This window comes from Bufo bufo, chromosome 6, assembly GCF_905171765.1.
Source record: "Bufo bufo chromosome 6, aBufBuf1.1, whole genome shotgun sequence".
Lineage (NCBI taxonomy): Eukaryota > Metazoa > Chordata > Amphibia > Anura > Bufonidae > Bufo > Bufo bufo.
The window spans coordinates 265,078,141-265,105,449 of NC_053394.1; the positions used below are offsets into that span (position 1 = coordinate 265,078,141).

Genomic DNA, 27,309 nt, shown 5'->3' on the forward strand with positions numbered 1-27,309 from the left:
TGAAATCTGTGATACAACTGGACCCCCACCGGTCAGATACCTACCCCTTATACTTTGGGGAATATTTTAAAATATTTGCTCAAACCCTTTAGAAATTATGCAAAAATGTCAGGAGTAGTGCATTAAAGAAGAATATGGAAGATACTTGAGGTGGTTGTAACCAAGCCCTTGAGTTTTCAGGTCCTGTAAATAAATATTAGACGGTAAAAGGTAAGGCCTGGTTGGTTTGCAGAATGGCTCCCATGAACATTATATACAGGGGGGGGAGAGTATTTGTGTTTCTAAATATGGATCATATTAATAGTACCACAGTATATTGTTTTCTCAGCATTGCAGTACTATAGAACATGGTTGTTTTGTTCTGTACAATAGAACTTTATAATTAACTTTTCATTTATTTGACTCATTAGTCCTTTTTTTTTTCAGGCTGTAGAGAATCTTCCCACTGTTTTTGGTAGCAACCCTAAGGCTCAGATTGCGGCCAAGACTGTTTTTCACCTTGCCTATCGGCATGGAGATATTCTACGTGAGGGCTGGAAAAACATAATGGACTCAATGTTGCAGTTGTTCCGGGCTGAGCTGTTGCCTAAGGCCATGGTGGAGGTGAGCAGTTTGTATTCATGTGCTAGCGCAATTTTCACAGGAGTGTATCTTTACAGGAAATGTGTCGCCAAATTATTTTTCATGCCAGTTAAAACCAGATAGCAACACGTAACCTTTTTTTTTTTTTTTTTTTCATTTTTTTATTTTTTATTATTACATATTTTTTTATTTCATTTCCTTGACATGATTATTGGGGCTGCCATCTTGCTTGACCATTTAGAGATTTGCTTTACAGCAGCTAGATTGGCCACAGACGCAATGGTCAGGATGGGACCTCATTTACTTCTGTGACCTGTGCAGAAGTCAAGAGGGAGTAGATAAGCTGTGATATCTCCTATTGTGCACAGTGAATCCTGTGTTAGCTATACATAGAGGTGATATCTTTCTTTCTAATCCTGCTTGTAATGATAAGCAGGTAACTGCAGTAAAGTGATATGTACAGACCAAGTAAAAGTAAGTTAAAAATAACATCACCAAAAATTATTTAAAATGTTAACATGAAAACATTATTTAAACAATAGGTCATTTTTTGATGACACATTCCCTTTAACTAACTTTGGGATTGACAAAAGCCACTACAGTTCATGTGGAGTTGTGGTTGTGACAAAGGGAGAGGACAGTTTTATACTGTAAAATAATGACATTAATGATGCATAAAGCAATTTAAAAAAAATAAAAATTGAGAAATACACCATTTCTTTATATGATTTTATTACAATACTACTGTGTGCTCAATTTTCAACTTACATTTCAGGCTGAAGACTTTGTTGACCCCAATGGAAAGATTTCCCTTCAGCGGGAGGAAATTCCTGCAAACCGGTATGTGAAATTTCATAAAAACAATTGTGAAGGGCTCTTTGTATCATTTTGTACAAAACAAGATGTGGAATATTCTGTATATCATGTCTTTTTCTATATAGTGCAACTTTCTGTAAATCTTGCACACTTCCTAGTGCTGCTTCTGTAGGAAAACAGTGTACGATCCCTTGTCAAAATCAAGCTGCTAGACTGCTGCCTATACCCCTGCCAGATATTAGAGGGTGATGCTGCAGTCTGCCCCTCAAGTAAATACCTGACCGTGTAGAACATGGCCCGTCAACCAGAGTTACAGAGCAGTAGCTCTGAACTCTGGAAAATGTGTCTCCAGCCCTCTGTTAGGGCATATGTACAATGGTTGCCCAGTTTAGAAGCATAAGGCAGACCTTAATTACCTTTTTATTTTATTTTTTTCCCCCCTTAAGTGGGGAATCTACAGTCTTGAGTTTTGTCAGCTGGCTGACCCTCAGTGGCACAGAGCAGTCCAGTCTAAGAGGGCCTTCTACTGAAAACCAGGAAGCAAAGAAGATGGCTTTAGAGTGTATTAAGGTAAGTAGCGGTAATTGAGGGGGTTCTACCCCTACGTCATAGGTTTGCTTATTCATGCCCTTTTGGCAATACAGCCTTTCAATTTATAAAGAATTGGAAACTGTTGCCTTTTATTCCCCCCCCCCCCCCCCATATAATCTTCTTTTTTTTTTTTTTTATACTGTTGCTTACACAAATTGCTTTTTTTTTTTTTTTCATTGTAGCTGTGTGATCCAGAAAAACTGATCACTGAGAGCAAGTTCCTCCAATTAGAGTCTCTGCAGGAGCTTATGAAGGTAAATAAATTAAGATTCCCTACTTCTCAGCAGTGTTAATGACATGCTAGGTCTAGTTGCACATATTTTTGGGGCTTGTTTTATACCCAATTCTTTGCCGGGGCGTGTTTAACCCATAGGATACCAGATATCTGGGACATAAATCCCAGCGCCGTACAGCTACAGGGGTCCGGCAGTCACTGATATGCGCCGGCATCGGTGAAATGCTTTATTATGTAAAACTGAAACAAACAACCAAAAAAATTCATATTTGGTATTGTCACGTCCGTAACAACCTGCTCTATAAAAATACCACATGATCTAACCTGTCAGATGAACATTGTAAATAATAAAAAATGAAAACTGTGCCAAAACAACTATTTTTTGTTACCTTGCCTCAAAATAAGTGTCATATAGAGCAACCAAAAATCATATGTACCCTAAAATATTACCAACAAAACTGCCACCTTATCCCGTAGTTTCCAAAATGAGGTCATTTTTTTGGGAGTTTCTACTGTAGGGTGCATCAGGGGAGCTTCAAATGTGACATGGTGTCTAAAAACCAATCCAGCAAAATCTGCCTTTCAAGAACCACATGGCGTTCCTTTCCCTCTGCGCCCTGCCGTGTGCCCGTACAGCAGAAACTTCAAAAAAAAAACTTTTTGTAAGCATTTAAAAGTAAAGTGGAAAATCTAAATCTATTTTTCCACTTTACTTTTAAATGCTTACAAAAAGTTTTTTTTTTAGAAGTTTCTGTAAAGTACACATCAACTTATAGATTGCTAATGGAGTGCAATATTGCATTTTCTCGCCCAGTTTCCTTGGGGGACACAGAAGACCTTGGGTATAGCTCATCTCCATAGGAGGCGTGACACTAAGTGAAAGCTGTTAAGCCCCTCCTCCACAGCTATACCCTCAGCCTGGAGAGAGAGACTGCCAGTTTTTGCTTAGTGTCCAAGGAGGCAAGACACTCCCTGCTCTGCAGGGCTGTTTTCTCCTTTGTTTAAATTTAGATTTTTACTTTTTTCTTTTCTTTTTGTTCCAGACCATCAGGGACAACAGAGACGCACTAGACCTCTCTGTTTCTCCCGGGGTTGAGCTGCGCCAGTGCCGGTCACCCGCACTGCTGCCTCCCCCACAGAAGGCAAGGTGGATCAAGGCAGCCCAGCTCCCCTACATCCCGCCAGCGCAAGGGTCGCCCGCACGCCAAGTCCCTCTTCCAGCGTCCTGCCACTACGGTGCCAGTAGCTGAAGGGGCGACCCTGCTGGAACGGACCGAGGGTGAAGACGGCTGTGGTAAGAGAGAGGCTTCTCCAGCCCTACGTCCCCCCACGCCTCCCCCCACCCCGGTCTCCTGCGTGACTGACCCCCATACTGGGCCTCTGGACCCTTCTGTCACTGCTGGACCTAGGCTGGCCTATGGGGTGCTGCAGGGCGACAATCTACTCCCTGCTCCCTCTCCTCCCTTCCTGGCTTTCATAGGACATCGCAGCTCCCACGCTAGCTGCAGAATGCTGCGACATAGGTTCAGCCCCCTCCTGGGAACGCTGCACTCGCATCAGCGGGCACCCGGTCTCTGGGTCCCCCCATCCCCTTACCGATGCGCTGCTCTGGGCTGGGGGCCCGTTCCTGAAGGCAATGGCGTAAATTTTGCAGGCTTCCCGGCCTGCTGGGCGCACCTCCGGCGCTCCTTCCCGGCCTGCTGGGCCGCACCTCCGGCGCTCCTTCCCGGCCCCCGACTGTTTTGGCCTGTGGGGTGGACTCCCGTGGCCGGCATTTGGCGATCCCGGCCGGCCGTCGGCGAATTCCGGTCGGCCGGGCGCCGCAAATTTTGGCCGAGGCTTCGGGCCTACTGGGCCGCATTCCGGCGCTCCACCTGGGCCCCTGACTCTCCGGTCCGCGGGGTGGGCTCCCGCGGCCGGTATGTACAAGCAGTCCACTCCGGTACGCGATTCCTGGCGGCCCCGGTCAGCCGGATGCCGCAAAAAATTTAGGCCCCGGCTTCACGGCCTACTAGGCCGCAAAATTCCGGCCTCTGTTGGAGGGGGCGGGAACTTCTCCAGACGCGAATTCTTCCCGCCGGGGGGTTCCTCCGCCCCCAGGGGATCGCAGCGCCGCCCTCCAGCCGGGATCCCTGTTAACTCTTTAGGTACAGGCCGGCTCCCAATGGGCCTGTATGGTTGCCCCCCCCCCCCCCTTTTTTTCCTGTCAGAGAATCTGTGCTCTATATGGTGGCTCCCCTTTAGCCTCAGAGAGGCTGTGTTTTTAAATAAAATAAAAATTCTTCTGGGCTGCGCAGGACGCTGCAGCCTCATATCAGTAGTGCATGCCCTCTTTCCACAGGCGGCATGGTGTTGCGCTCCCAGCTTGCGTCGCTGCTAGGGCTTTTTCCCCTTTTAGGCGGTTTTCTTGCTGTCTTCCAGGATACGGCGCTGGCCAAGTGCATGCGGCCCTTCCGTAGGCAGCATTCATCACCCTCTCCAGTTAGGTGCCTGCCATGTGCATCCCCCCCCTCCTAGGCGGGATACTGCACTCTCCCTGGCTGCCGGCTGGCCATGTGCATAACCCCCTTCTTAGGCGGAATGCTGCACCTTCACCGGATACGGTGCTGGCCATGTGCACGACCCCCTTCCATAGGCGGAACACTGCACTCTCACTGGATTCGCTGCCGGCCATGTGCGTGACCCCCTTCAATGGGCGGAACGCTGCACCGTCACTGGATTCACTGCCGGCCACGTGCGTGACCCCCTTCAATGGGCGGAACGCAGCACTCTCACTGGATTCGCTGTCTGCCATGTGCGTGACCCCCTTCTCTAGGCAGAACGCTACACTCTCACTGGATCTGTTGCGATCATGTGCATGACCCCCTTTTTAGGCGGAATACTGCACTCTCACCGGATACGGTACTGGCCATGTGCACGACCCCCTTCCTTAGGCGGAATGCTGCACTCTCACGGATGTACTATGATGTACTTATGTACTATGTTATGTACTATGTTACTATGCTACACTCTCACTGGTTTTGCTGCCGGCCATAGGCATGACCCCCTTTCATAGGCGGTATGCTGCACTCTCATTGGATTCACTGCCGGCCTTGGCTATGCCTCCTTCCCTCAGGCGGCATACATACATCCCTCTGTCTGTGGTTGTTTTCTCGCAGGTACGTTGCAGGCCATGTGCATGAACCCCATACATGGCAGGGTGCTTGCACTCTCGCTGGATCCGCTGTCGGCCATATGCATGACCCCTCTTCCGTGGGCGGTGTACGCACTCTCGCTGGATTCGCTGCCAGCCATGGGCATGCCTCCTTTCCTCAGGCGACATACGCACATTCTCACTGACTGTGTTTGTCTCCGCCAGTACGTTGCTGGCCATGTGTATGACTCCCATACATGGCGGGGTGCTCGCACTATCCCTGGATGAGATGCTGGCCATGTGCATTACACCCCCCCCCTTTTTTTTCTGGGCAGCATGCTACACTCTCATCGGATACGTTGGCCCTCTAACATGGGGGGAACGCTTGCACTCCCATTGGATACGATGCTGGCCTTGTGCGTGACCACCCCTCATTCCATGGGCAGAATTTGGCACGCTCATGAGATTCATGGCTGTCCTTATATGTGCTGTACTGGACTTGTACATGTCCCCCTTCATTGGCAGAGTAGTTGCACTCTCGCAAGTTCAGTGTTGGGTGTATTATTGCACATTCACTTAATGCTAAGATAACCCTGTTCATGTCCCCCTTTCTCTAGGTGGACCTCCTGGTTTCCTGCTGGATTATATGGTATGTCCTGCTTCTCTGAAGTAGGTACGGCCTTAGGCATCACTCCCTTTTGGGACGGCCTTTGCACTCTTGCCGACTGCAGTTTGCCAGGTACATTCCCCCCTTTTGGGGCGGACTGCTTGCGTTCTATCGCATGCCATACTAGGCTTGTGCATAACTCCTTTTCAGGTTGCACTTTGCAATTCCATACATGCTGTGGCATTCTGTGGCTGGCCCTTTTCGCTGAGTAACCTTTTTGCAGTGAGCGGACGTTCTTGTGCGTCGTTTGGGCCGTATATGCCTTCTCCTCCTGTAGGTGGGTTGGCCTTTTCACTGCTTACGGGGCTGCTCGTACGTATGCCTCACCTCCTTCCTGCGACATACTTTTTCTTGGGATACGATGCTTGCCACAAGTCTTGCACTCGTCTCTAAGGAGTTCATTCTGTCCACCTGACCCGGACGGGCTCTACTTGCTCTCTGCTGCACGAGCTGGGTGGTACTCATTCATTTAGTTGGCCCTTCATCCCAAGGAATGTTCGTGGTTCCTAGATGTGTGCGTCCTTCCGCGACATTGCTTCCCTGCGCTAGGGGTCACATGATCGAGAGTGCTGTTGTCTGCAGCGCCCCTCGAATTCTTTGTTGGCTCTGGCGGGACTGCGGTTCCCTTGCCTACTGCAATTTCCTCCTCTTCGGATGCAGTGTGGTATGAGTCATTCCCTTGGTGCCTCTACGCTTCAGTCTGATCTGCTACCAGGTTCGGCCGCTCTTCTCGGGAAGGTCACCCAACTTCTCTTGGGTGCTCGATTACCCAGGTCCGGAGGACCTCCACCTTGGGTTCTTCAGGGTATTCGCCTTCTGCGAGGCGGTGAACCGGGCGTCTCTGTGTAGCGGGGTTCTGCTTTTGAGCTGTCCTATGGCTTCCCTGTTGCCCACTCTTCCTTTCGGTTGGAGGGTGTTATGCCGGCCTCTGTCTCGACTACCTTATCTCGCCGGCTCCGTTTGGCTCTCGCTCGGTACAGATCACTCCGATGTGGCTTCTGCCCCGCCAGACTTCAGAGGCTGTTCCTTCACTGTCCTCTCCTCTGGGGAGAGCATGGTTGTTCATGTGGATGGTTCCGGTGTTCCTTTTGGCCTCGTACTGTCTCCCTTGTTCACACTGGCCGTATTAGCTGTGTGCCTATTTACCGAGTCTACCGCATTCTGTCCTCCCGCTGGGTGCAGATTGCGTTTTTCCATTCTAAACAATGGTCCTGCTGTAGACTTTCCTTCTCGGTAACTAAGGGGGGACTACCTTTCGGTTCAGATTGTCCTTTGATCTCCCACACCGGGACTGTAGAACGTGGCTACATCAGCATGGACTTTAGCCTGTCTTGTCCTGGCATCTGGCGGATGCTGGGCGGACCCTTTGGTTCCTTTCAGTCTGTCCTTCTGCTCCCCCACTCGGGTGGATACGGGACAACGTTGCTCGGGTGCCGACGGGACCAGTTTTGTCGACCCTTCTGCCCGTGTTACTGGTCTGCGCCTGATCACATTGGGTTTTCGCCCGCTTGCCAGGCGACTCCAGCGGGCTCGCTACTGTTCGCTCCTGGCTGTGTTTCGTCCAGGATCTGTCGTAGGACTTGGTTTTTTTTGTCTGGGGTTCTGTGGGAAGCTGTGCATTCCCCACTCTGACTTTCTCTCCCCATGGTTCTGTCTTTTTCCAGTCCGGCCTGGGCCTGGGACTGGGACTCCTTTACTTGAGGTGTCAAGTGTCGGCGCTGTTTTTCCTCTTCCAGCGTTCCCCGGCCCTCTGGGCCTGTCAAGACCTTCTTCCTCGGAGTGGCTCTTTGGTTCCTCTGTACTGTCCTCCGGTACCGCCCTGGGAACTACATGCTGAGCTCTCGGCGCTCCAATCTTTTCCTTGGAGCAGTTACAGAAGTTCTCTCTACCCCTTCTGTCCTGTACGGTTGTGTTTCCGTAGCCGTCGTGTCTCTGATGGGTGCCTGAATGGCTGTCCTTCTTGTTCCAAGCCTTCTGTCTTTCCCCGGGACAGGGCTGTTTCTACATCCCGTTTTCTTCCTTCTGAAGGTGGTGTTTGCCTTTCGCTTCAACACTTCACCGTTTTGGACGTTGTTTGGGCCTTGCCGTTTTTACTTGGAGATCTCCGACTCTTGTCGACGTTCGGTCTCTTGGGTTTCCAGGAGGTCCGCGCATACGGTTGACGGACTCCAGGGGGGTTTTCCTCCGCTTTATCAGATTGGCTATTGCTGAGGTTACCGCACCAGGGGCAGGTTTCTGCTTTGGGTCACCGTTTATTTCACCAGAGCGGTCGGTGCCTCCTGGGCCGGAGGCATTGGGCTTCGGCCATGCATCTGGCCAAGGCGGCCACTGGTCTCCTTGCACGCCTTACCGTGTTCTACAGGGTGCATACTCTGGCTTCGGAGGATGCTGCCTCGGCCCGCCTGGGTCTGCAGGCGGCGATTCCTTGATGCCTTCGGGTGCTTCGCCTTGGTGCTGTGGTCCCTCCCCCTTTTGGACTGCTTTTGAACGTCCCAAGGTCTTCTGTGTCCCCCAAGGAAACTGGGCGAGAAAACAAGATTTTTGTATAACTTACCAGTAAAATCTCTTTCTCGCTCTTTCCTTGGGGGACACAGCACCCACCCATTCATTGTTTTTCTCTGTACGGTTTCCGAGTTTTTTGTTACCCATTGGGTAGTTGGCTTGTTGGTTCCTTGTTGGACTTTGCCTTTTCTCACTACTTGGACACGCGACTGGCAGTCTCTCTCTCCAGGCTGAGGGTATAGCTGTGGAGGAGGGGCTTAACAGCTTTCACTTAGTGTCACGCCTCCTATGGAGATGAGCTATACCCAAGGTCTTCTGTGACCCCCAAGGAAAGAGCGAGAAAGAGATTTTACTGGTAAGTTATACAAAAATCTCGTTTTCCCTATATTTATATATTATTTACTTTAATGTCTGTTTGTGTCTTTTTGTTTTTTCTGTTACATGTTGTAATTGAGCTTCTTTATTTCTCCTGAAGAAGAGGGCTTCAGACCCTCGAAACGTGTTGAGCCACATATTATTATCAATAAAGCGATTGACCAGAAGCCACTTGGTGTAGGCTGCGTTCAGTCACTTAGATTTCTACATGCGATCCTGGCCGGGGGGGTTAAATAGTCCCAGGTGTCTTGAGTTTATCCTGGTGACTACCCCCCTGTGAAGTGAGTGTATTTGATTTCATAATCTCCATTTCTAATATCCACCTTGGAGTATTTATGCACTAAGCTCTCATCTTTAAAAAGACCTGGGTGAGGGCCATTAATACTTGAATATAATCTTCATCACGATTAACGATTAAGGGATCTGGCGCCTATTACGTGTTTCTTTTTTCAACGGGTGCAAAAAGATATCTCCCCTTCTTTCCTCCCCCTTCTTCCACCTTTCCCTGCACCGCCTCCTTTTAACTTAAAATTATCCCAGTGAAATTTGCCCTCCAAAAACCATATGGCATTCCTTTCCTTCTGCGCCCTGCCGTGTGCCCGTACAGCAGTTTACGACCACATATGGGCTGTTTCTGTAAACTGCAGAATCGGGGTGTCTGGCTTTTAACCCTTGCTTGCTTCGAAAATTGCGAATTTTTCAAAATTTTTGGTAAATTTGGTATTTTTTTAATAAATAAAAATGAAATATTTTGACTCAAATTTGCCACTGTCATGAAGTACAATGTGTCACGAGAAAACTGTCTCAGAATGGCTTGGATAAGTAATAGCGTTCCAAAGTTATTACAACATAAAGTGACACATGTCAGATTTGCAAATATCGGCCTGGGATTTAAGGTGAAAAGTTGCCCCGGTACTGAAGGGGTTAATGGCTCAGCTACAAAAAGAGTTTCTCATTGTTGAAGATCCTCTGGACCCATTTGGAGACTAAACTTTTGTAATAAAGTAACTAGATATCTCGGATATGAATTGTCTCCGACCCCAGGCATTTGTACAGAACGGCAGCTTTCATTTGCAGCTGCACACCCGCTGGGGATCATGCAGCACAGCGGTAATTACCTCCTGCTTATCAGATATTTGTCCAACTTTACTAAACTGTACTAATACAGATAAATCATAAGCGCCAAAAGAATATTTTCCTGTGAGACAAGGAAAATTCCTACGACATTGACAGTGTTTCTTGTTGAAAAGTAGTTGTAACTGTTCCAGATTTAGTAGCTGGCTTGGAAATCTGTCATATTAACACGGCTTAGTGCTTCACACTAATTTGCCAGTAGAAGGTTGCTAGACAAACCACAATACTTTGATACCAATTCAGCTTCTGTATTAACACTGCTTGGAAATGTTCAGCATATGGTAAGTCTATCCTAGTCCATACCAAGTACTTTTGTTAATCTGGAGCACTCATTACAGCCAACTTCATTGACCACTGGTGTGATTGCTCCACTACTGGACGGAGCCTGTAAGAATAAATGATTGTGGGAATTTAAACTTTTATGATCATGAGATAAATGATAAAATTTCAAAAAGGAGAAGAATCTATGGCACTCACCAGTATAAAATTGTCCTTTTATTTCTTCATTTTTTAAAAGCAGCTACATAGGTAACAGGATGTGGGGCATACAGGCAACAGCCGTTTTGTCCACGTCAGCACTTCCTCTTGGCCCAGATAAATGATCAAATGATTACACTGGTTTCATGTCAGGTTCTTAAACGGAATTTCCTCTGTCTTTAGGCGCTAATATCTGTGACCCCTGATGAAGAGACATATGATGAAGAAGACGCTGCCTTCTGCCTCGAAATGCTGCTCAGAATTGTCCTTGAAAATAGGTGATAATAGCAGTGTATTTAAACAAGTGAATTTACAATTTCATTCTCCCAGACATCCATCAACGATGATTCTCAAGCACCCATACCTTAATACTGTTGCACCATAAAGACAGAAGATGGATCTGAACTGTTAGGAGAAATTCCTCATCTAACTGCAATTGGCTAGTCATAGATTTATATCCATTCTCATTTTACATTATCCAGCTTTGCACGGCTCCATTCACTGTGTTCAGCATGCATAATCGGCCTTTATCCTTCATTCCAGCTGAGAGTAAAACCTCATTCACACGTCCATGTCCGTGCTCTAATCCGTGAGCAGGTGGTCAGTGATGCATCCTTGAAGGATCGTGTTGGGTCAGTTTTTTGCTGTCCGTATTGCATCCGTGTTTCACTGACACTGAACAGCTGAAAAAAAATCTTCAAAGCATCTCTTAATGATCCGTGAGACACGGATGGCATCCGTGTTGCATCCATGGTTTTCCCGGACCCATAGACTATAGTGGACGTGATGGATCCGTGAACACAGACAAAATAAAGCATGCATCCGCGCTAAAAACACGGACCCACGGACCTTGCTAAAACACTGATGTCTGAATACACACATTAAAATGAATAGGGACGTGTGCTGTCCGTGGAGAACACGTACAGCACACGTTCGTAAAACACTGACGTGTGAATGAGGCTTTAGGACTAGAGGCCCTTCATTCTCGATAATGTTCGGAGTGCCAGTTTGTTGAACCCCCCCCCACACACACACACTGTCCCTTCTATAACTTTACTGATTCACAGGTTTGAAAAAGTTATAAAGGGTTTGTTGTAGGATAACCCCTTGGCTTATTTTAATGCATAATGCCCAATGCTCCGGAATATGCACAAATTCCAGATGATATGCCATCTAGATTGTCATCAGTATTGTTTCAGTAGTTCATCTGGATGTACATGCATATTCCTTCCTTCCTGCATTTTCCATGCACACTCATAGATTATAATAGGCATATTTGGAAGCAAATACACACAAGACTTGGACTTGCTGCATATTTAAAATACTGACGGAAATTAAATGCCCACGTGACTAGTCCTATTCATCAACATTGGCATCAGATTCTGGTTCACAAAATATGTGCCATATACGGATTTCAGTTACTTATAAGATGATGGACACATTGCTGGATTCCTCCAAAAAAGTATCCCACTGTGTAATTCGTTTCAGTGGACACAAGGGGTCCTAGATGGGTACCTTACAAGCAGTTATTTAACACAAACAACTAATTTTAATGGTTTCAGGTTTGTTTCATCTGAATGGCTTTTAAATGCATATACATAATATAATGTTGGAAATGTTTTATCTTATAGCTTTTTTCGTTTGAGAGCATTTTTTTTCGATTATTTTTTCATTTACTAAAATGTCATCCCCCCCTTCCCCCCTCTACTCAATGCAGAGACCGTGTTGGCTGTGTCTGGCAAGTAGTACGAGATCATCTCTACCATCTTAGTGCTCATGCTGTGGAATACTGTTTCCTTGTTGAGCGTGCAGTTGTGGGACTGCTGCGACTTGCTATTCGACTGTTGCGTCGTGAGGATATCAGTGCACAGGTATGTTAGTCAGGTCAGGACTTGGCTCTTTCTATTGTGGTGGCGATGCAGTTCGAGTCCTAACGTAATGACCAAGGTGATAACCTTGTCCTTTATGTCTGATGGATGAGGGTCTGACATCCCACCCTCCCACCAATATGCCGTTCCCTGCAGCCTCTGTTACTGGAACTAGCACTTTGAGTGGAATAGGAAGCAGAGCTGCATTCAAAGTGTAGTGGCCGTACTGGGTTATTGCAGCTCATCTCCCACTGAAGGGAATGGCCTCTGATTACTTCCAGCATCAGAGGCTGCAGTGAACAGCTGATTGGTAGGGCGTGGGATGTCAGATATTAATGACCTATTCTGAGGATAGGTCATCAATATCCAGAGCCTGGAAAACCTCTTTAGGACGGACTACCCTGTTATACAACCACCACTTGTTCACATTGCATTTCTGGACCTCAGAAATCGAAACATGATTTCTGGCTATGAAAAAAAAAAAAACGCACAAGGACTGGTCTCCAGGGTATATTTCTGCATTACTTTATTATTTGTGACTCAGCAGCCCACCGCTAATGTGTCACCCCAAATTATTCTTATGGGGAAAGTTACTCTATAGATAAATAGTTGATGTCTTTGTTTTTTGGGACACTATTTTGCAGCACAGTGATATTTAATAAAGTAATTAATAGGAAAAGAAGAAAAGTTTGTACTTTAAACCAATATGGTGAGACCAAGATGTATCAAATATGCAAAAAGAATGTTGCTGAAGAATTTAGATGCCTGTTAAGACTCAATTCATGTTAATACATACATGTTACATGCATCCAAAGTAGCTTTCAGTTGCCTTTTAGAGACCGTCACTATTTTAAAATCCTTTTCACAGGTTCTCCTCTCACTCCGTATTCTTTTAATGATGAAGCCAAGCGTCCTGTCCAGGGTGAGTCGACAAGTCGCTTTTGGCCTTCACGAACTGCTGAAGACCAACGCTGCCAACATCCATTCTAGTAATGACTGGTACACTCTGTTCTGCTTGCTGGAGTGCATTGGAGCAGGAGTGAAGCCGCCACCTGCTCTGCAGGTGACAACCAGAAGCGATAATGATGCAGGTACGTGGAGGATGTGCTTTAATGAAATTCAATGCTCCGAGAGATAAGCAGCTGTTTTATGCCAGCCCTGAATTAAGTGAAGGCTAAATGAAGAAAATAAATATGCTGCAAAGTCCATTAATAAAATTAAAAGGGTTCAGCTGTTCTCCATGTTTACTGCCTGAATTTTTCAGGCTCGCTTTTTAAATCATAGGTAGTGGTAGAGAGGCACTAAGTAGATATAAAGTGAATAATCCGCGCCTGTCTGTGCAGAGGCTCTAAGCCATCTCAGATGAGAGTCCTAATTACTGATGGAAATCTGCACAGTATCATGTATTAGGTCTGCAAAATGTTTTTGTTAATCACTATAATTTCTAGACTTCATAAATATAAGCAAGGAAACATTATGTACCTCAACAAGATGTCACAATTTAATGAATGCATTCTTGAGATCTCTTGACAAAAAAAATATGACATTAATATGAAAACTAGGGAATAACGTCTAGTTTTTTTTTTTTTTTTTGTCCCTACATCTTGCACTGAAAGTACTAATCATTAGATTGATTAGGGCAGGGTCCAACAACAAGGTGCAAGAAATATCAAAGAATTAAAAAAAAAAAAAAAAACATTATAATTGCCTGTTAAATACAGCCTAAGGCCTCATGCACACGACTGTTGTTTGGGTCCGCATCCGAGCTGCCGTTTTGGCGGCTCAGGTGCCGACCCATTCATTTCAATGGGGCCGCAAAAGATGCGGACAGCACTCCGTGTGCTGTCCGCATCCGTGGCTCCGTTCCGCGGCCCCACTAGAAAAATATAACATGTCCTATTCTTGTACGCGCTTTGCGGACTAGAATAGGCATTTATAGTGCCAGCTTCCGTTCCGCAAATTGCGAAAGGCAACACGGGCGCCTTCCGTTTTTTGCGGATCCGCGGTTTGCGGACCGCAAAAAAAGGAACGGTTGTGTGCATGAGGCCTAATGCTGATGCTCCAGCGGTCCCCGGTCTTTCTTTACTTTTGCTGCAGCGATGACGTGCCTCAGTGGTGACGTTAGCATGTATAATACATGACCGCTGAGGCCATTGATGGGCTGCAGAGATCACGAGGAGGTACAGCTCATAATTTTTGCAGGAAAATAAAGACCAGTGGGGGCCATGGGAGTATCAGGGTTAAACAGGATTTTTTTTTTTTATTACATTTCCTGCAGCGAATTAAATTTTTTTTAAGTCTTTGACATCCCCTTTAATTTGGAGAGATGGAGATATCATTAGCAGATAGTCCCCTGTATTTAGATTCCTCTTCAGCTGACAATCATTCTTTAGTACTTGTGAAGAAGGAATACAAGTTGATTCTTCATGATTGAGTACTTGGTGAGAATTTCTTTGCTAGACCCACTGATAAAACTTCTCATACATTACTACTCATATATTTTAAAGTTAATTTACAGCCATTTCTTAAGAAAAATCCATGTTGTTTACTCCGTGTTTTTTGTTATTTTCTAACTGAATGTTCTCGCCCATGTGATCTTTGTTCTGTACGTTACTTGTATATATTGCTGTTGCTGTAGGCAGTTTTAGAGAGTAGACTTCCTGTATCCTATTGGACAAGGACTGGACCCCTAGGAGCAATGTGAGTGTTACCACTTGCTCTTTTTTATGTATATAGACGACCAGGGAATGTAAACTTTAACGTCAAGGCCTTGAACAGACAGGGAATTCACAATTGACTGAAAAGGGAAAAAAAGGGGAAAACTTTATAGCCAGATAAGGTCCCAGGTAGACTGTTTCCGATCAGTCCATCTCCATTCTGTTCTGGTCATCGCTGGTGTTTAGGCCTCTGGCATTGAAGAACTGAAATGAAGCAGTGAGTCTTAGTAAGTTCCTCTGACAACAGTTCTAACCTCAAATGTATGTCCTTCGCTAGGTGCTCAGTCTGACAGTGAAGTCTCCTCTTATCACGCCACTGATGTTAGCTTGGATCGTGGGTACACCTCAGATTCAGAGGTATATGCAGAGCACAGCAAGCAGTCCAAGATGCACCGATCGGTCACTGACGTGGATGTGGTTAACAGTGGCTGGCTTGTGGTAAGCAGACTTATACCATTAGTGCACTTCCAAAATCAAATACTTTACAGGATTTCAGCAGTAAATTTCTTTTACCCCCACAGACAACTGCAACTTTCTGCTTTATCCTAATCCAATATACATCAACATTATATAGCTATTTGCTATAATGTGACCGGGAGTGTACATTTGTGACTTGTGTCCTGCCCTGCATCATATTGGTTGTCAGAACAATACGGTTACAACTGCTTTCGCTCTGGACTGCTCTATACACCCCCCTCCAATTTACTAAATTGTATTAGGATGTTCCTGCTGAAGCTGGGGACTAGAGAGCTCATGAAATGCTAACGTACCTCTTATTGTTTAACTTGAGAATGGTATGCCTTGTATTTCCATGCAGGTTGGAAAAGAAGATGTAGATTCTTCGAAAAGGACAACAGCTTTGAACAAGCCAGGAACGAACCCTCTAGTAAACCAGTACAGTTTAACGATTGGTCTGGACTTTGGCCCACATGATACCAAATCCCTCATGAAAAGTGTGGAATCTTTGTCTTTTATTGTCCGTGACGCTGCACACGTCACACCAGAGAACTTTGAGTTGTGCGTGAAGACAATTCGGGTCTTTGTAGAGGCGAGTCTTAACGGAGGTGTGTGTAAGTGTCGCTCAGACTTCTTCCTACTTTCAGACCAAATAGCTGTGATTTATTGGTGTGTGCTCAGTCCCACATGTAGAATTACAAACTATATGGTGAAGACATTGTTCATGCTGTCATCAAATGCTTGAACTTTTAAGAATTGTGAACTCAACAGTATGGCACCTGAGGACCTAAAAACATGATAACGTTTACATTCATGGCATACATATCATCCTAAAAAGGAGGATAAAATCAATTCAAAGTGGCAATTTTATAACCCATATGAACCCCTAATGCGCTTTGCATGTTGTCCTCACCGTGCTTGATGTATAAATGGGTTGTACTAATGAGCGTTTTATAGGTAGTGGTCTAACCGCTGGGACCTCCACCGATCACATGAAGGGTCATGTTTCCATCATGTAAATGGAGCGGCAGTTGAGCATGCACACTCACTTATTTCAGTCTCTAAAGTCCAGCCCCCAGTGATGAGCTTCAATCTTGGTGCAGCCCCATTGAGCATCTGGCCAGATAAACATTTTAAAGGATAGGAAAAGGAGCTGCGGGGGAAGGAGAGTATTAATTTTTTTACTTTAACTCATTCTGACCTTTTTATAAATGCGTGACCAGCCAGACAACCCCTTTTACATGAAATTAACGCATTAACTAACTTAAAGAGGTTTTCCAGGCTCCTGATTTTGATGACGTATTCTCAGGATAGATCATCAATATGTGATCGGTTATGGTCTGACACCCCACACCCCCACAGATCAGCTGTTCCCTACTGGGACTAGTACTCGGAATGGAACAGCCAGCAGAGCGCTGTTCAAGATCTAGTGGCCGTGCTGTGTTACTGCAGCTCAGCTCCTATTCACTTCAACGTCTATGCCTAGATTGATAGATTATGTATTTTCTATATGAATGTTGTCGCGTCCACTTGTTTCCAGTCATTTAGTTATTGTCTGTGATTGAAAACTGTTCTTACCACTTTCAAAGGGTGTAAATCACAAGAGAAGAGAGCGAAGAGTCACAAGTATGATAGCAAAGCTAATCGCTTCAAGAAGAAAAGTAAAGAGAAGGAAAATCTTGTGCGTCGCACCAGAGTCTCCAATCAACGCCAGTACCGTTCACATAGTGATGACGAGGAGGACGAGACCGTGCCTGCAAGTTACCACACTGTGTCATTACAGGTTAGTCCCGACGTAAGTATGGCAGGCCTTTCCTCCTCCTTCATATCTTCCCGTTTGTTCTGAATTACTAAGAAGAGGGCTACTTGATTTCTTCAGGAAAGGATTTCCATTTTCTTGTGTCAAATCTTGGCATTCAAAACCCAAATATGATAGCTTCATGATTTACATGAATGATCATTATTAGAAACAAGCTTGTAGCACAAATCCATTTTGTCTCCTTCTGTGATCTGAAATAGTGTTTTCAGAGCAACCCGAGTTTTAGCCTTACAACTTTCACTGCCCTAGACCACCAGGGAACGTCTGTATAATAAGGTATCCACCAGAATGTCTGACTGCAGACATGCACTAGGTGAGGACAGCAAATCTCCACCACCCTGTGTGACCTGGTTATCAGCCCATCATCTTATCTCTCCAGACAGGAGAGAGCTTCTCCCTCCTATATGTAACTAGGTCCCAGATACTAATGCTGCTGTGAAAGACCAGCGTTATTCATGCACTGTAATTCAGAAGCTTAGTACACTATTCCCATAAACCAGTTAGATTTGTGCTTTGGTGGGAGGGAGAAGAGTACCGTTATCATGAGTGTTTGGTTAAGGGAGCTTTCCCCATCTCATAACGTCATGGCATATCTCTAGGATATTCCATCACGGTCTGACCCTTGGGACCCCCATCAGCTGTGCTGGGTTAGTGCAGCACAGCCACATTCAAGTGACTTAATCCGACCTCCAGCTAGGGGCTGCTGTGTGGGGGGAAATTGTGAAGGGGCTGCAATATGAAATCCTAGCAATATGTCCTCACTTTATGTAATGCGTCGGAGTAAAATTTAATTGTTCCTTTTACATAAATTTAAAAAAATCTTCTATGTGCTCACTGTATAGGATGATGGCACATTTATCTGGCATTTTAGATCATACCATTGGCGTAAAAGAAGACCCCTCATCTTGGCTCTTTTTGTTAGGCTGCAGGTAGAAGGTAGCACTCGATATAATCTCTGTTTACAGCATGTGATTCTTCTCTTTACCTGCGGGTCCCGGTGATAGATACCTGTTTTCTTGGCTTCTAACCAGTATCCCTGCCATTGCATGGTGTTCCATCATTTCTCTACTTTGGGACGAGTTTTGTACTTAAATGGAAGCGGGCTTTGCTCTTCAGGCGTTTGTTCTGTGATCCTTTTTCTTCCTTCACCCAGAGGAGGACATGGCCTGCATTAGAGAGGAGGGGGTGACTGTTCATATTCTGTCCTGTACACTACAGTAACGTCTTGCAGATAGTAGGGATATTTCTGGAAGCAGTGTCTGTATTGTATGTACTCATTAGCTGTAAAACGTGTCAAAATGCTTGTGTATCTAATAGCCTGAATGAGACAGTGGACATCTTGGCAGCCTCACTTGTAGCCTGAACAAGGCCGTAAGTAAGATTTTACACATGGCAAGTGTATTTTGGACTGCGCACATGTGGAAAAGTACAACTTTATTCTATCATATTAAAAGAATGGCCATAGCAAAGTCTAAAACCATGCTCGCACGTTTCGATCTAGTCTGCGATCAAAATGTGTAAGCTTTAGTGGTTTACAATTTGCTATGGACATTCTTTTGATATTATACAATACATTTTAATTGGTTTAACATTTCTCTTTCTGGACTGCAATCTCTGTGCATCTATTTGTGGACTGCACGACAGTTGCAACGTCCTGTCCAGCTAGTTAGTGGGAGTCTTGAGAACATGCTATACAATATATAACAGTGTATTCATGACTTCCTTTCCATATCCACTCACTGATTGCATCACATTGTTTCATCTGTTTTAGCTTCTCGATCTGATGCACACACTTCACACCAGGGCAGCCACAATTTACAGTTCTTGGGCAGAGGAACAGCGCCACCTAGAGACTGCAGGAGAGAAGATCACAGCAGACTCAAGGACGCTGTGGTCAAACTGCTGGTGTCCATTGCTACAAGGTATCTCCCTCCTGATCACCTCCAGCTTTCCAAAGTAAACTTTAGGGCAATCTTGCCCAGATTGCACAGTGTTGCAGCATCTGTAGCCTCTCTTCATTCACAGTGTTTTAAAAGATAATACCTGGTGCTTACATGAATGGTGATAAAATGAAACTGCTGAAGTATACCTCACACTGTTGAAGGGGTTATCTGCAATTTTAAAAAATTTCTTAATTGTCCCACCTTCATGTGATTAAGCACTTTAACAGTGGTAATGCTGAAAATATTCCTATGAGGCCAGCGCTGCGCTCCCTGATGTAATTAGGTTGCGGCCACTTCCTGGAACACATGGCGTACAATTAGCACACGATCCTAGTCCGGTTACAACCCGCACTGTACCTGGTTTGGTAGCCTCAGGCTGAGTAGTCAGTGCCCAGGGTTGCAGACGCAAACCACGTATTTCGCGGATTGTGACCGGACTGTGATCACGTGCCAATTGTATGGCATGTGTTCCAGGAAGTGGCCGCAACCTAATTACATTACGGAGCGCATCGCTGGCCTCATAGGAATATTATCATCACTGTTAAAGTGCTTGAGTATTTGCTGATAGAAACTGGTTTAACAGTTTTATTTCTTCAGTCCTAGGCCATTATGTTTTCTCAGGAGTTTTTGTGTATGCTTTAGCTAATTAATCTCATAGGGCACTTATGTCACACACAAGGCCTGCGGCCGTAATGTGTGAGTAGTTAGTGTCGCTCACGGCAATAACAGTGACATACTTGTCTTCCACAAGTCTTCTGCCTACCCCATATTACCGCGCTGCTACCTCCTCCTCCTTTTTCCAGCCGGAAAAGACTTCAGCAGTGTGGTAACAACAGGGAGGCGACGGCATCATCTGAGAGCGTGACTAAAGTTGGTATGCTGCTTCTTCTTGTATAGACTGATATGGACCACGCTGGTATAACCTTGCCATCTCCTGTATATTATTATATATGTACAGATGGAATAAGTTATACATCTTCTTGTCGTCCATATGATATATGCAAGAAGATGTATAACTTATACCAGCTGTACATATATAATGATATATTTTAGGCAGTAAGTAAGGAAGAAGGACATGGTTTAAGCATCCTTCCCCCCCTAGTCTACCCTTAGTTTTGTAGCAGTTCTCCATTGAGCTCAAGACCTCCGTAATCTGCTGCCTGACAACACATTTAAAAGACCAGTCACTATGAAGTAAGCGCCTGAAAACATTAGTGTCTGACATGGCTTACCAGCTTAATTCCAAGTCGGATTGGCACTATGTTGGTAGCAGAGAAGTAGAAAAACAGCTAGGAAGACTATGCCACTACCATCTCCACCTTTAGTGTTAAATTAAAAATATGTCCCTTGGCCTTCAAAGGTTAAAATAATAAAATGGCTTATGCTCATCTTGCTGATCCACTGCTTGGGTCACCACCGCACTAGGCTTCCTGCTGAGAATACAGCTCAGACACCGATGACCTGCCTTAGCCAGTGATTGACTGGTAGGAAGTGGAGCACAAAGAGGACCGTGGGCAGTCGGAAGGTATAAGCATTAAAAAAAAAAAAAATTAACATTTGCAGGCCATTTTTTATTGGGCTATACCCCTTTAATCATTTTTAGGGTGGAACCTCTTCAAGTCGGACACAATTTGTGTGTTTTATTAGTGTTTTTTATTCTGTTTCAGATTAAGATTGTGTTTTGTTGTTCAGTCTTTAGTGAAATTCTGTTTTAATTTTACTTTTCTTCATAGGAATTGCATGGCTCTGTTGTGATGCCCGCCGCCAGGTCAGAATGCAAGCTCTCACTTACTTGCAGAGAGCACTTTTAGTCCATGATCTGCAGACTTTAGATGCACTTGAGTGGGAAGCGTGCTTTAACAAGGTGAGAAGAAAGCTGAAATGTGACCCCCTAATTGTCTACAGCAGGGGGTCAACAAACTCAGCCGCTCCAGCTGTTGTGAAACTACAACTGCCAGCAGGCTCCATCCACATCTATGGTAGTACTGAGAACCGACAAGCAAGTGTGCACGCTGCGAACTGTAGTTTCACGACAGCTGCCAGAGGTTGCTGATCCCTGTTCCACAATTTTGGGATTTGTCTGGAATGAAAATTATCACACTTTATTTTGCATTAATCATTGGCTTCATCCCATATGCAGAGTAATGTACTTAATGTAGTAATTACACTGCACTGCCAGGACTTGTGAGATGAGGGCAGTGTAATGAAGAGAAAGTCAATCAATATATCTTATCTGCACAACCCCTTTTAAATGACTATATAGCAAACAATAGGATTTTTTGTTAGGACTATTTGCGAAGTTGATTAGTTTTGAATTGTATACTGTATGTATTGGAACAAAAAAAAAAATTGGCTGAGAAGCTGGACATTGTCTTTATTTTTCCTTTATACTTAAATGTATCCCAGCTTCTTAAAGGGGTTGTCCGAGATCTTGATACTAATGGCTTATCCTCAGGATAGGTCATCGATATCTTATGGGTGGGGGCTAGACATCTGGAATCCCCGACGACCAGCTGTTTGAAGAGGCGCTGGTGCTCCAGTGAGTGCTGTGACTTCTTCTTAGCCCAGTGACATCACCTTCATTGACCTATGTGCAGCTCATTCCCATTCAAGTAAATGGGGCTGAGCTGCAGTATCAAGCACAGCTGCCATATGATGTATATAGCTGCACCGCTCACTGGAGCCCCACAGCCTCTTCAAACGGCTTATTGTGGAGTGTCTGGAGTCGGACCCCCACCAATCTGATATTGATGCCATGTCCTGAGGATAGGCCACCTGTATCAAAATCTCAGAAACCCAACATAATGGCAGTGAGCAGTGTAATACCTTATCTTTGTAAGTTATTACTTAGCAGATTGCATGATTAAATAGGAGCCTTTTACTTCCAATCTATCTGTATAGGTCTCCGAAAAAGACTGGGACTAACAGGCATGTGTTACATGTGGTACCCTACTATCACTTGTTTCACTTCTTGCAAATGCAGAAAGGGGGAAAAAAAAGCTATTGTAATATCTCTGCGCAGCTAATACAAGTTTGTTAATGGTTCTCATCCATTTCTCCCTTTGTCTTAAATAGGTGCTGTTTCCACTGTTAACAAAGCTTTTAGAGAATATTAGCCCCGCAGATGTAGGAGGCATGGAGGAGACAAGAATGAGAGCTTCCACCTTGCTTTCTAAAGTATGTAAGAATGTAAAAGACTATATGCACCCCCAGTCTTCATTAGACTCTCCGGATCAGACCACTGTGCAGTGCCTCGTCCTGCACTCGCCATTCCCTGGTCTTCTCTGGGCCGGCGCTGCATTGTGACCTGACGTCACATAGCATCAGGTCATAGTGCGCGCAATACATACTGACACTGTTCGCAGCCAGGACAGTGCAGCGTGGTCCCAGAGAAGACCATGAAGTGGTGAGTACAGCCAGCGCTTGAACCCCTACACTCAGTGCTCCCCACGACTCCTGCATGCAAGTGAGCACTTCCATAATGGAAGGATTCATTAGTATTCTCTTTACAAGACGCACTGCCATTTCCCCCCCTGTCTTATATAGTGAAAAATATGGTATTTCACAGTTCTACAGTCAAATACACTGCCGGTCCCAAAAGAAAGTCGCCACCTGGATTTAACTAAGCAAATAGTTATGCGCCTCCTATTGGATAATTACTGTATGGGCGATTATCTTTCAGCTGACAATAAGTTATTTTACCCCAACTGGTGCAATGAGTTGCTTCTCATTTCCTAAACAACCATGTTGAAAGACACATCTCGTGGTCGTGGAAAAGATGTTAGTCTGTTTGAGAAGGGTCAAATCATTGGCATGCATCAAGCAGAGAAAACATCTAAGGATATTGCAGAAACTACTAAAATTGGGTTAAGAACTGTCCAACGCATTATTAAAAACTGGAAGAATAGTGGGGACCCATCGTATTCGAGGAAAAAATGTGGCAGGGAAAAAATCGTGAATGATCGTGATCGGCGATCACTTAAACGTTTGGGGAAATCAAATCGAAGAAAAATAACAGTAGAACTCAGGGCTATGTTTAATAGTGAAAGTAAGAGCATTTCCACACGCACAATGCGAAGGGAACTCAAGGGATTGGGACTAAAAAGCTGTGTAGCCGTAAAAAAACCACTAATCAGTGAGGCAAACCAGAAAAAAGGCTTCAATTTGCTAGGGAGCATAAAGATTGGACTCTGGAGCAATGGAAGAAGGTCATGTGGTCTGATGAGTCCAGATTTACCCTGCTACAGACTAATGGGCGCATCAGGGTAAGAAGAGAGGCAGATGAAGTGATGCACCCATCATGCCTAGTGCCTACTGTACAAGCCTGTGGGGGCAGTGCTATGATCTGGGGTTGCTGCAGGTGGTCAGGTCTAGGTTCAGCAGCAGTATGTGCTCCAAGAATGAGGTCAGCTGACTACCTGAACATACTGAAGGACCAGGTTATTCCATCAATGGATTTGTTCTTCCTGATTGCACGGGCATATTCCAAGATGACAATGCCAGGATTCATCGGGCTCAAATTGTGGAAGAGTGGTTCAGGGAGCATGAGCCATCATTTTCACACATGGATTGGCCACCACAGAGTCCAGACCTTAACCCCATTGAAAATCTTTGGGATGTGCTGGAGAAGGCTTTGCGCAGCGGTCAGACTCTACCATCATCAATGCAAGATCTTGGTGAAAAATTAATGCAACACTGGATGGAAATAAATCTTGTGACATTGCAGAAGCTTATCGAAACAATGCCACAGCGAATGTGTGCCGTAATCAAAGCTAAAGGCGGTCCATCAAAATATTTTTGGTGGTGACTTTTTTTTTTGGGGACGGGCAGTGTATTACATTTTTGTCCTTAAAGGTGTACAGATTAATTGCCCGAACAAGCACCAGTCGACTATATAGGGCAGTCATTTGTCGCTCGTATATCCTTCATTTTCACCTTGCAGTTATTAGGAGGATGGGTTTGAAGGAATGGTTGGTCTGGGAATGGTTCATTCAAACCCTGCCTCTCACAGAATTACATTTTCAGCACTTTATCCCCTGTGCGATGCATTGGTGACAAACAATGATTTCAATGGCCGCAAACAAATGCAATCAGTGACACAGGTTCATTTACTTGTTTGTTGGCTGATCACTGGGCATGTTTAAATGGGGCAATGATTGGGAATGAACATTGGTTTGGCCGATCATCTGCCCATGTAAAAGGGCCTTTACTCCATGTGAGCAAATGAAGTGCTCATACTTCGTGATTTAACCTCAATAAAATAATATACTTTGTTAGTGAATACTCAGCATCTATCTTGTGTCTAATCTTGTGGTTCTAAGGACGGCTTCTTACATGGAAATCAATTAAAAGGGGTATTCCTTTTGACAAGGGTCACAGTGTCCCCTGGCTGGGGTCCTATAAATGAGCGGTTATCTGTGGGAAATCTGGCAGCACGACCACAGGAGAAACTATGCCTTAGGCTCCATTCACATGTCCGCAATTTCGTTCCGCATTTTGTGGAACAGAATTGCGGACCCATTCATTTCTATGGGGCAGCACATCGTGTTCGGACGTGTGAATGGAGCCTTACACAATGCCCATTCAAGTCACTGGTTGTAGGACAAGACCTTCAGAGTGAGAGATGCTCTTCGTAACTGCTCTCCATTCTGGCCAATGCATTAGGATACAGTTAACTCCCCCCTCCCCAATTATTTCAGGAGTCTGTGTAGGATATATGGAAATCTTTCTTGGAGCCAAATTTACATTATACCGGCTCCATTTAAATCCCTGTTCCTGCCACTATATAACGCTGTTTAATTTAATATAGAGCCCCTTTAATCCAGCAGGCTAAGTAAGTGTATATGTATTACTGCTATATAATGAGCTTTCTGTCATTGATCTTAAAAGGATTCAAGTAACACCGAGCTACTTGTTTCTTATCTGTGACGTATTTGTGGTTAGAACAGTATGTTCCATTGGTAGGTAATTGCCTGGGAAATGCAGGATATCTGTAATTCCATCCTCCTGTGCATGGTGCCATCCTGCCCTTAGTAAATCATGTACTATAGATTTGTGTCCACTGATTGCTGGGTTTATTTGTATGATAAGAATATTTTACGTTGCTTATCCAAATGCTTTCTTTGTATGTCTGGACCCACCGATTAAGAATAGTCTAATAAATGCGTTCTGCACAATGGTTATTTTCCTTATAGAATTTTCTTCAGTGTATTCTGTTGTGCTATATTCTGTATCCTGCGTTATGTTTGAGATTTTCACCAGGATGACTGCTCAGTAATATTCATTAGGTACTACCCCGTGCGACCCTCTTAGAATACACAATTAGCAGCCCGACCTGTCGTGTGTCCAAAATTTTATTCATGACTTATTTTTCTCTGGACAAGTCTTCAAGTTCCACCTCAACAAATCATTTGTAAAACTCCTTAAAGGGGGTTCAAGTACCAACAGTCTGCCTTCGTAAATAGAAGATTTATACTTACCTGCTCCCCGCCACTCTGATCTTCTGCGCTGCCTCCCACATGTCCATATTCCGGTCTTGCTCCAATCCTCCAATGGTAATGTGGATACAAGCAGCATGTCATCGCTGGAGCAGAGCATGGATGTGACCATGCTGCACCGAATGTAAACACTTCGAGGACAGGAACATGGACATGCAGGAGGCAGCTCAGTTGACTGGAGTAGCAGGGAGCATCTTCTGTTTATGGCGGTAGGCTGGGGGCACTTAAATTTAAAAAAAAATATATAATCCTAATTCGCAGAGAACCCCTTTTAAGCTTCATGCACACTATATTAAATTATCACTGCAGTCCACCTATTGTATAGCGCTTGGGGAATTGGGAGTAGCTGTGCAGTTGGTGCCATATGAATGCCACAATACACTTGTACATGAGTCTTTCGATTTTCTTAGACGTTATGGTTTGTACCCTTATTATTGTGCATTTTTTCCCTCCACATATCAATCTTCATTGTTCTCCTCTTTCCTAGGTCTTCCTGCAGCATTTGTCTCCTTTGCTGTCTCTCTCTACATTTGCAGCACTGTGGTTAACAATATTAGAATTTATGGACAAGTATATGCATGCTGGCTCAAGTGACTTACTGGTATGTGTATAAACCTTGTTTCATATAGTCTATGGTAAAGCTGATGTGCACTTCATAAGGTAGTAACTTTTACAGCCGTGTTCTAGCAAAGAACAGGGGCGTACTGGCCATATGCCCTACAGGGAAATTTCCCGGTGGGCCGATGCCATGGGGGCCGCCCCAAGCCCTCTTCATGGCTGCCAGTCAGATACATAAAGATCTGGCGCTCTCAGCGGTAATTAATGTATCGGTAAAGCATCAGCACTAATGCACCTGGCCAGTGGCTGCAAGTGCCCTCCTGGATTCAACTGTATTGCCATCCTCAGGTCAACGATACAGTTTGATACTGTGACGCGGGTGGCAGTAATTTGTGCTGCACTGTGTTATTTGATTCCGCTGAGACAGCAGTATTTTGTGCTGCACTGTGGTGTTTGGTTCCGCAGGGGCGGTACTTTGTTCTGCACTATGCTATTGCTGGCCCCACCTACTTCTGTTGGCCCTGCCTTCTGTCACTTTGGACCCACCTACAACATCGGGCCACTTTTACAGGGTTTTTTTTTTTGTTGTTTTTTTTTTTTATCCAGGGCCACTATAAGTTCCCAGCCCACTCCTGGCAAAGAAAATAATCTTACTGTACAGCTTAAAGTGGATCATTGAGTAGATAGGAGAGATGCATTGACATGCAGCAGTCATCCCCTCTGTATGGTGACTAGGGATCGACCGATTATCGGTTTTACCGATATTATCGGCCGATATTGAGGATTTTGAACGTTATCGGCATCTATTTTGCCGATATACCGATAACGTATGGGGAACACAGATCGCGCTGCTGTCAGCGCTCTCTGTGTTCCCTCAGCAGCACAGGGGAGAAGGAAGCAGTGTCTCCCTCCCCCTGTGCTGCTGCTGCCGCTGCAGCC

At 45.0% G+C, this 27,309-nt stretch overlaps 1 protein-coding gene across 5 annotated transcripts in view; it reads left to right on the forward strand.

The window, feature by feature from the left end:
• The window catches only part of GBF1 (golgi brefeldin A resistant guanine nucleotide exchange factor 1), a 191,711-nt gene that overhangs the window by 157,391 nt on the left and 7,011 nt on the right, over positions 1 to 27,309 (forward strand). For 2 of the 5 annotated variants that reach the window (XM_040438681.1, XM_040438680.1), the window contains 14 exons: positions 427 to 603; positions 1,358 to 1,422; positions 1,845 to 1,968; positions 2,172 to 2,243; positions 10,696 to 10,790; positions 12,230 to 12,383; positions 13,249 to 13,471; positions 15,375 to 15,535; positions 15,915 to 16,161; positions 17,143 to 17,336; positions 19,144 to 19,294; positions 21,049 to 21,179; positions 22,391 to 22,492; positions 26,300 to 26,413. In XM_040438681.1, the coding sequence (XP_040294615.1) occupies positions 427 to 603; positions 1,358 to 1,422; positions 1,845 to 1,968; positions 2,172 to 2,243; positions 10,696 to 10,790; positions 12,230 to 12,383; positions 13,249 to 13,471; positions 15,375 to 15,535; positions 15,915 to 16,161; positions 17,143 to 17,336; positions 19,144 to 19,294; positions 21,049 to 21,179; positions 22,391 to 22,492; positions 26,300 to 26,413 (2,010 nt within the window). Of the gene's footprint in view, positions 1 to 426; positions 604 to 1,357; positions 1,423 to 1,844; positions 1,969 to 2,171; positions 2,244 to 10,695; positions 10,791 to 12,229; positions 12,384 to 13,248; positions 13,472 to 15,374; positions 15,536 to 15,914; positions 16,168 to 17,142; positions 17,349 to 19,143; positions 19,295 to 21,048; positions 21,180 to 22,390; positions 22,493 to 26,299; positions 26,414 to 27,309 lie in introns of all 5 variants that reach the window. The other 3 variants (XM_040438677.1, XM_040438679.1, XM_040438678.1) reach the window with 3 other exon arrangements.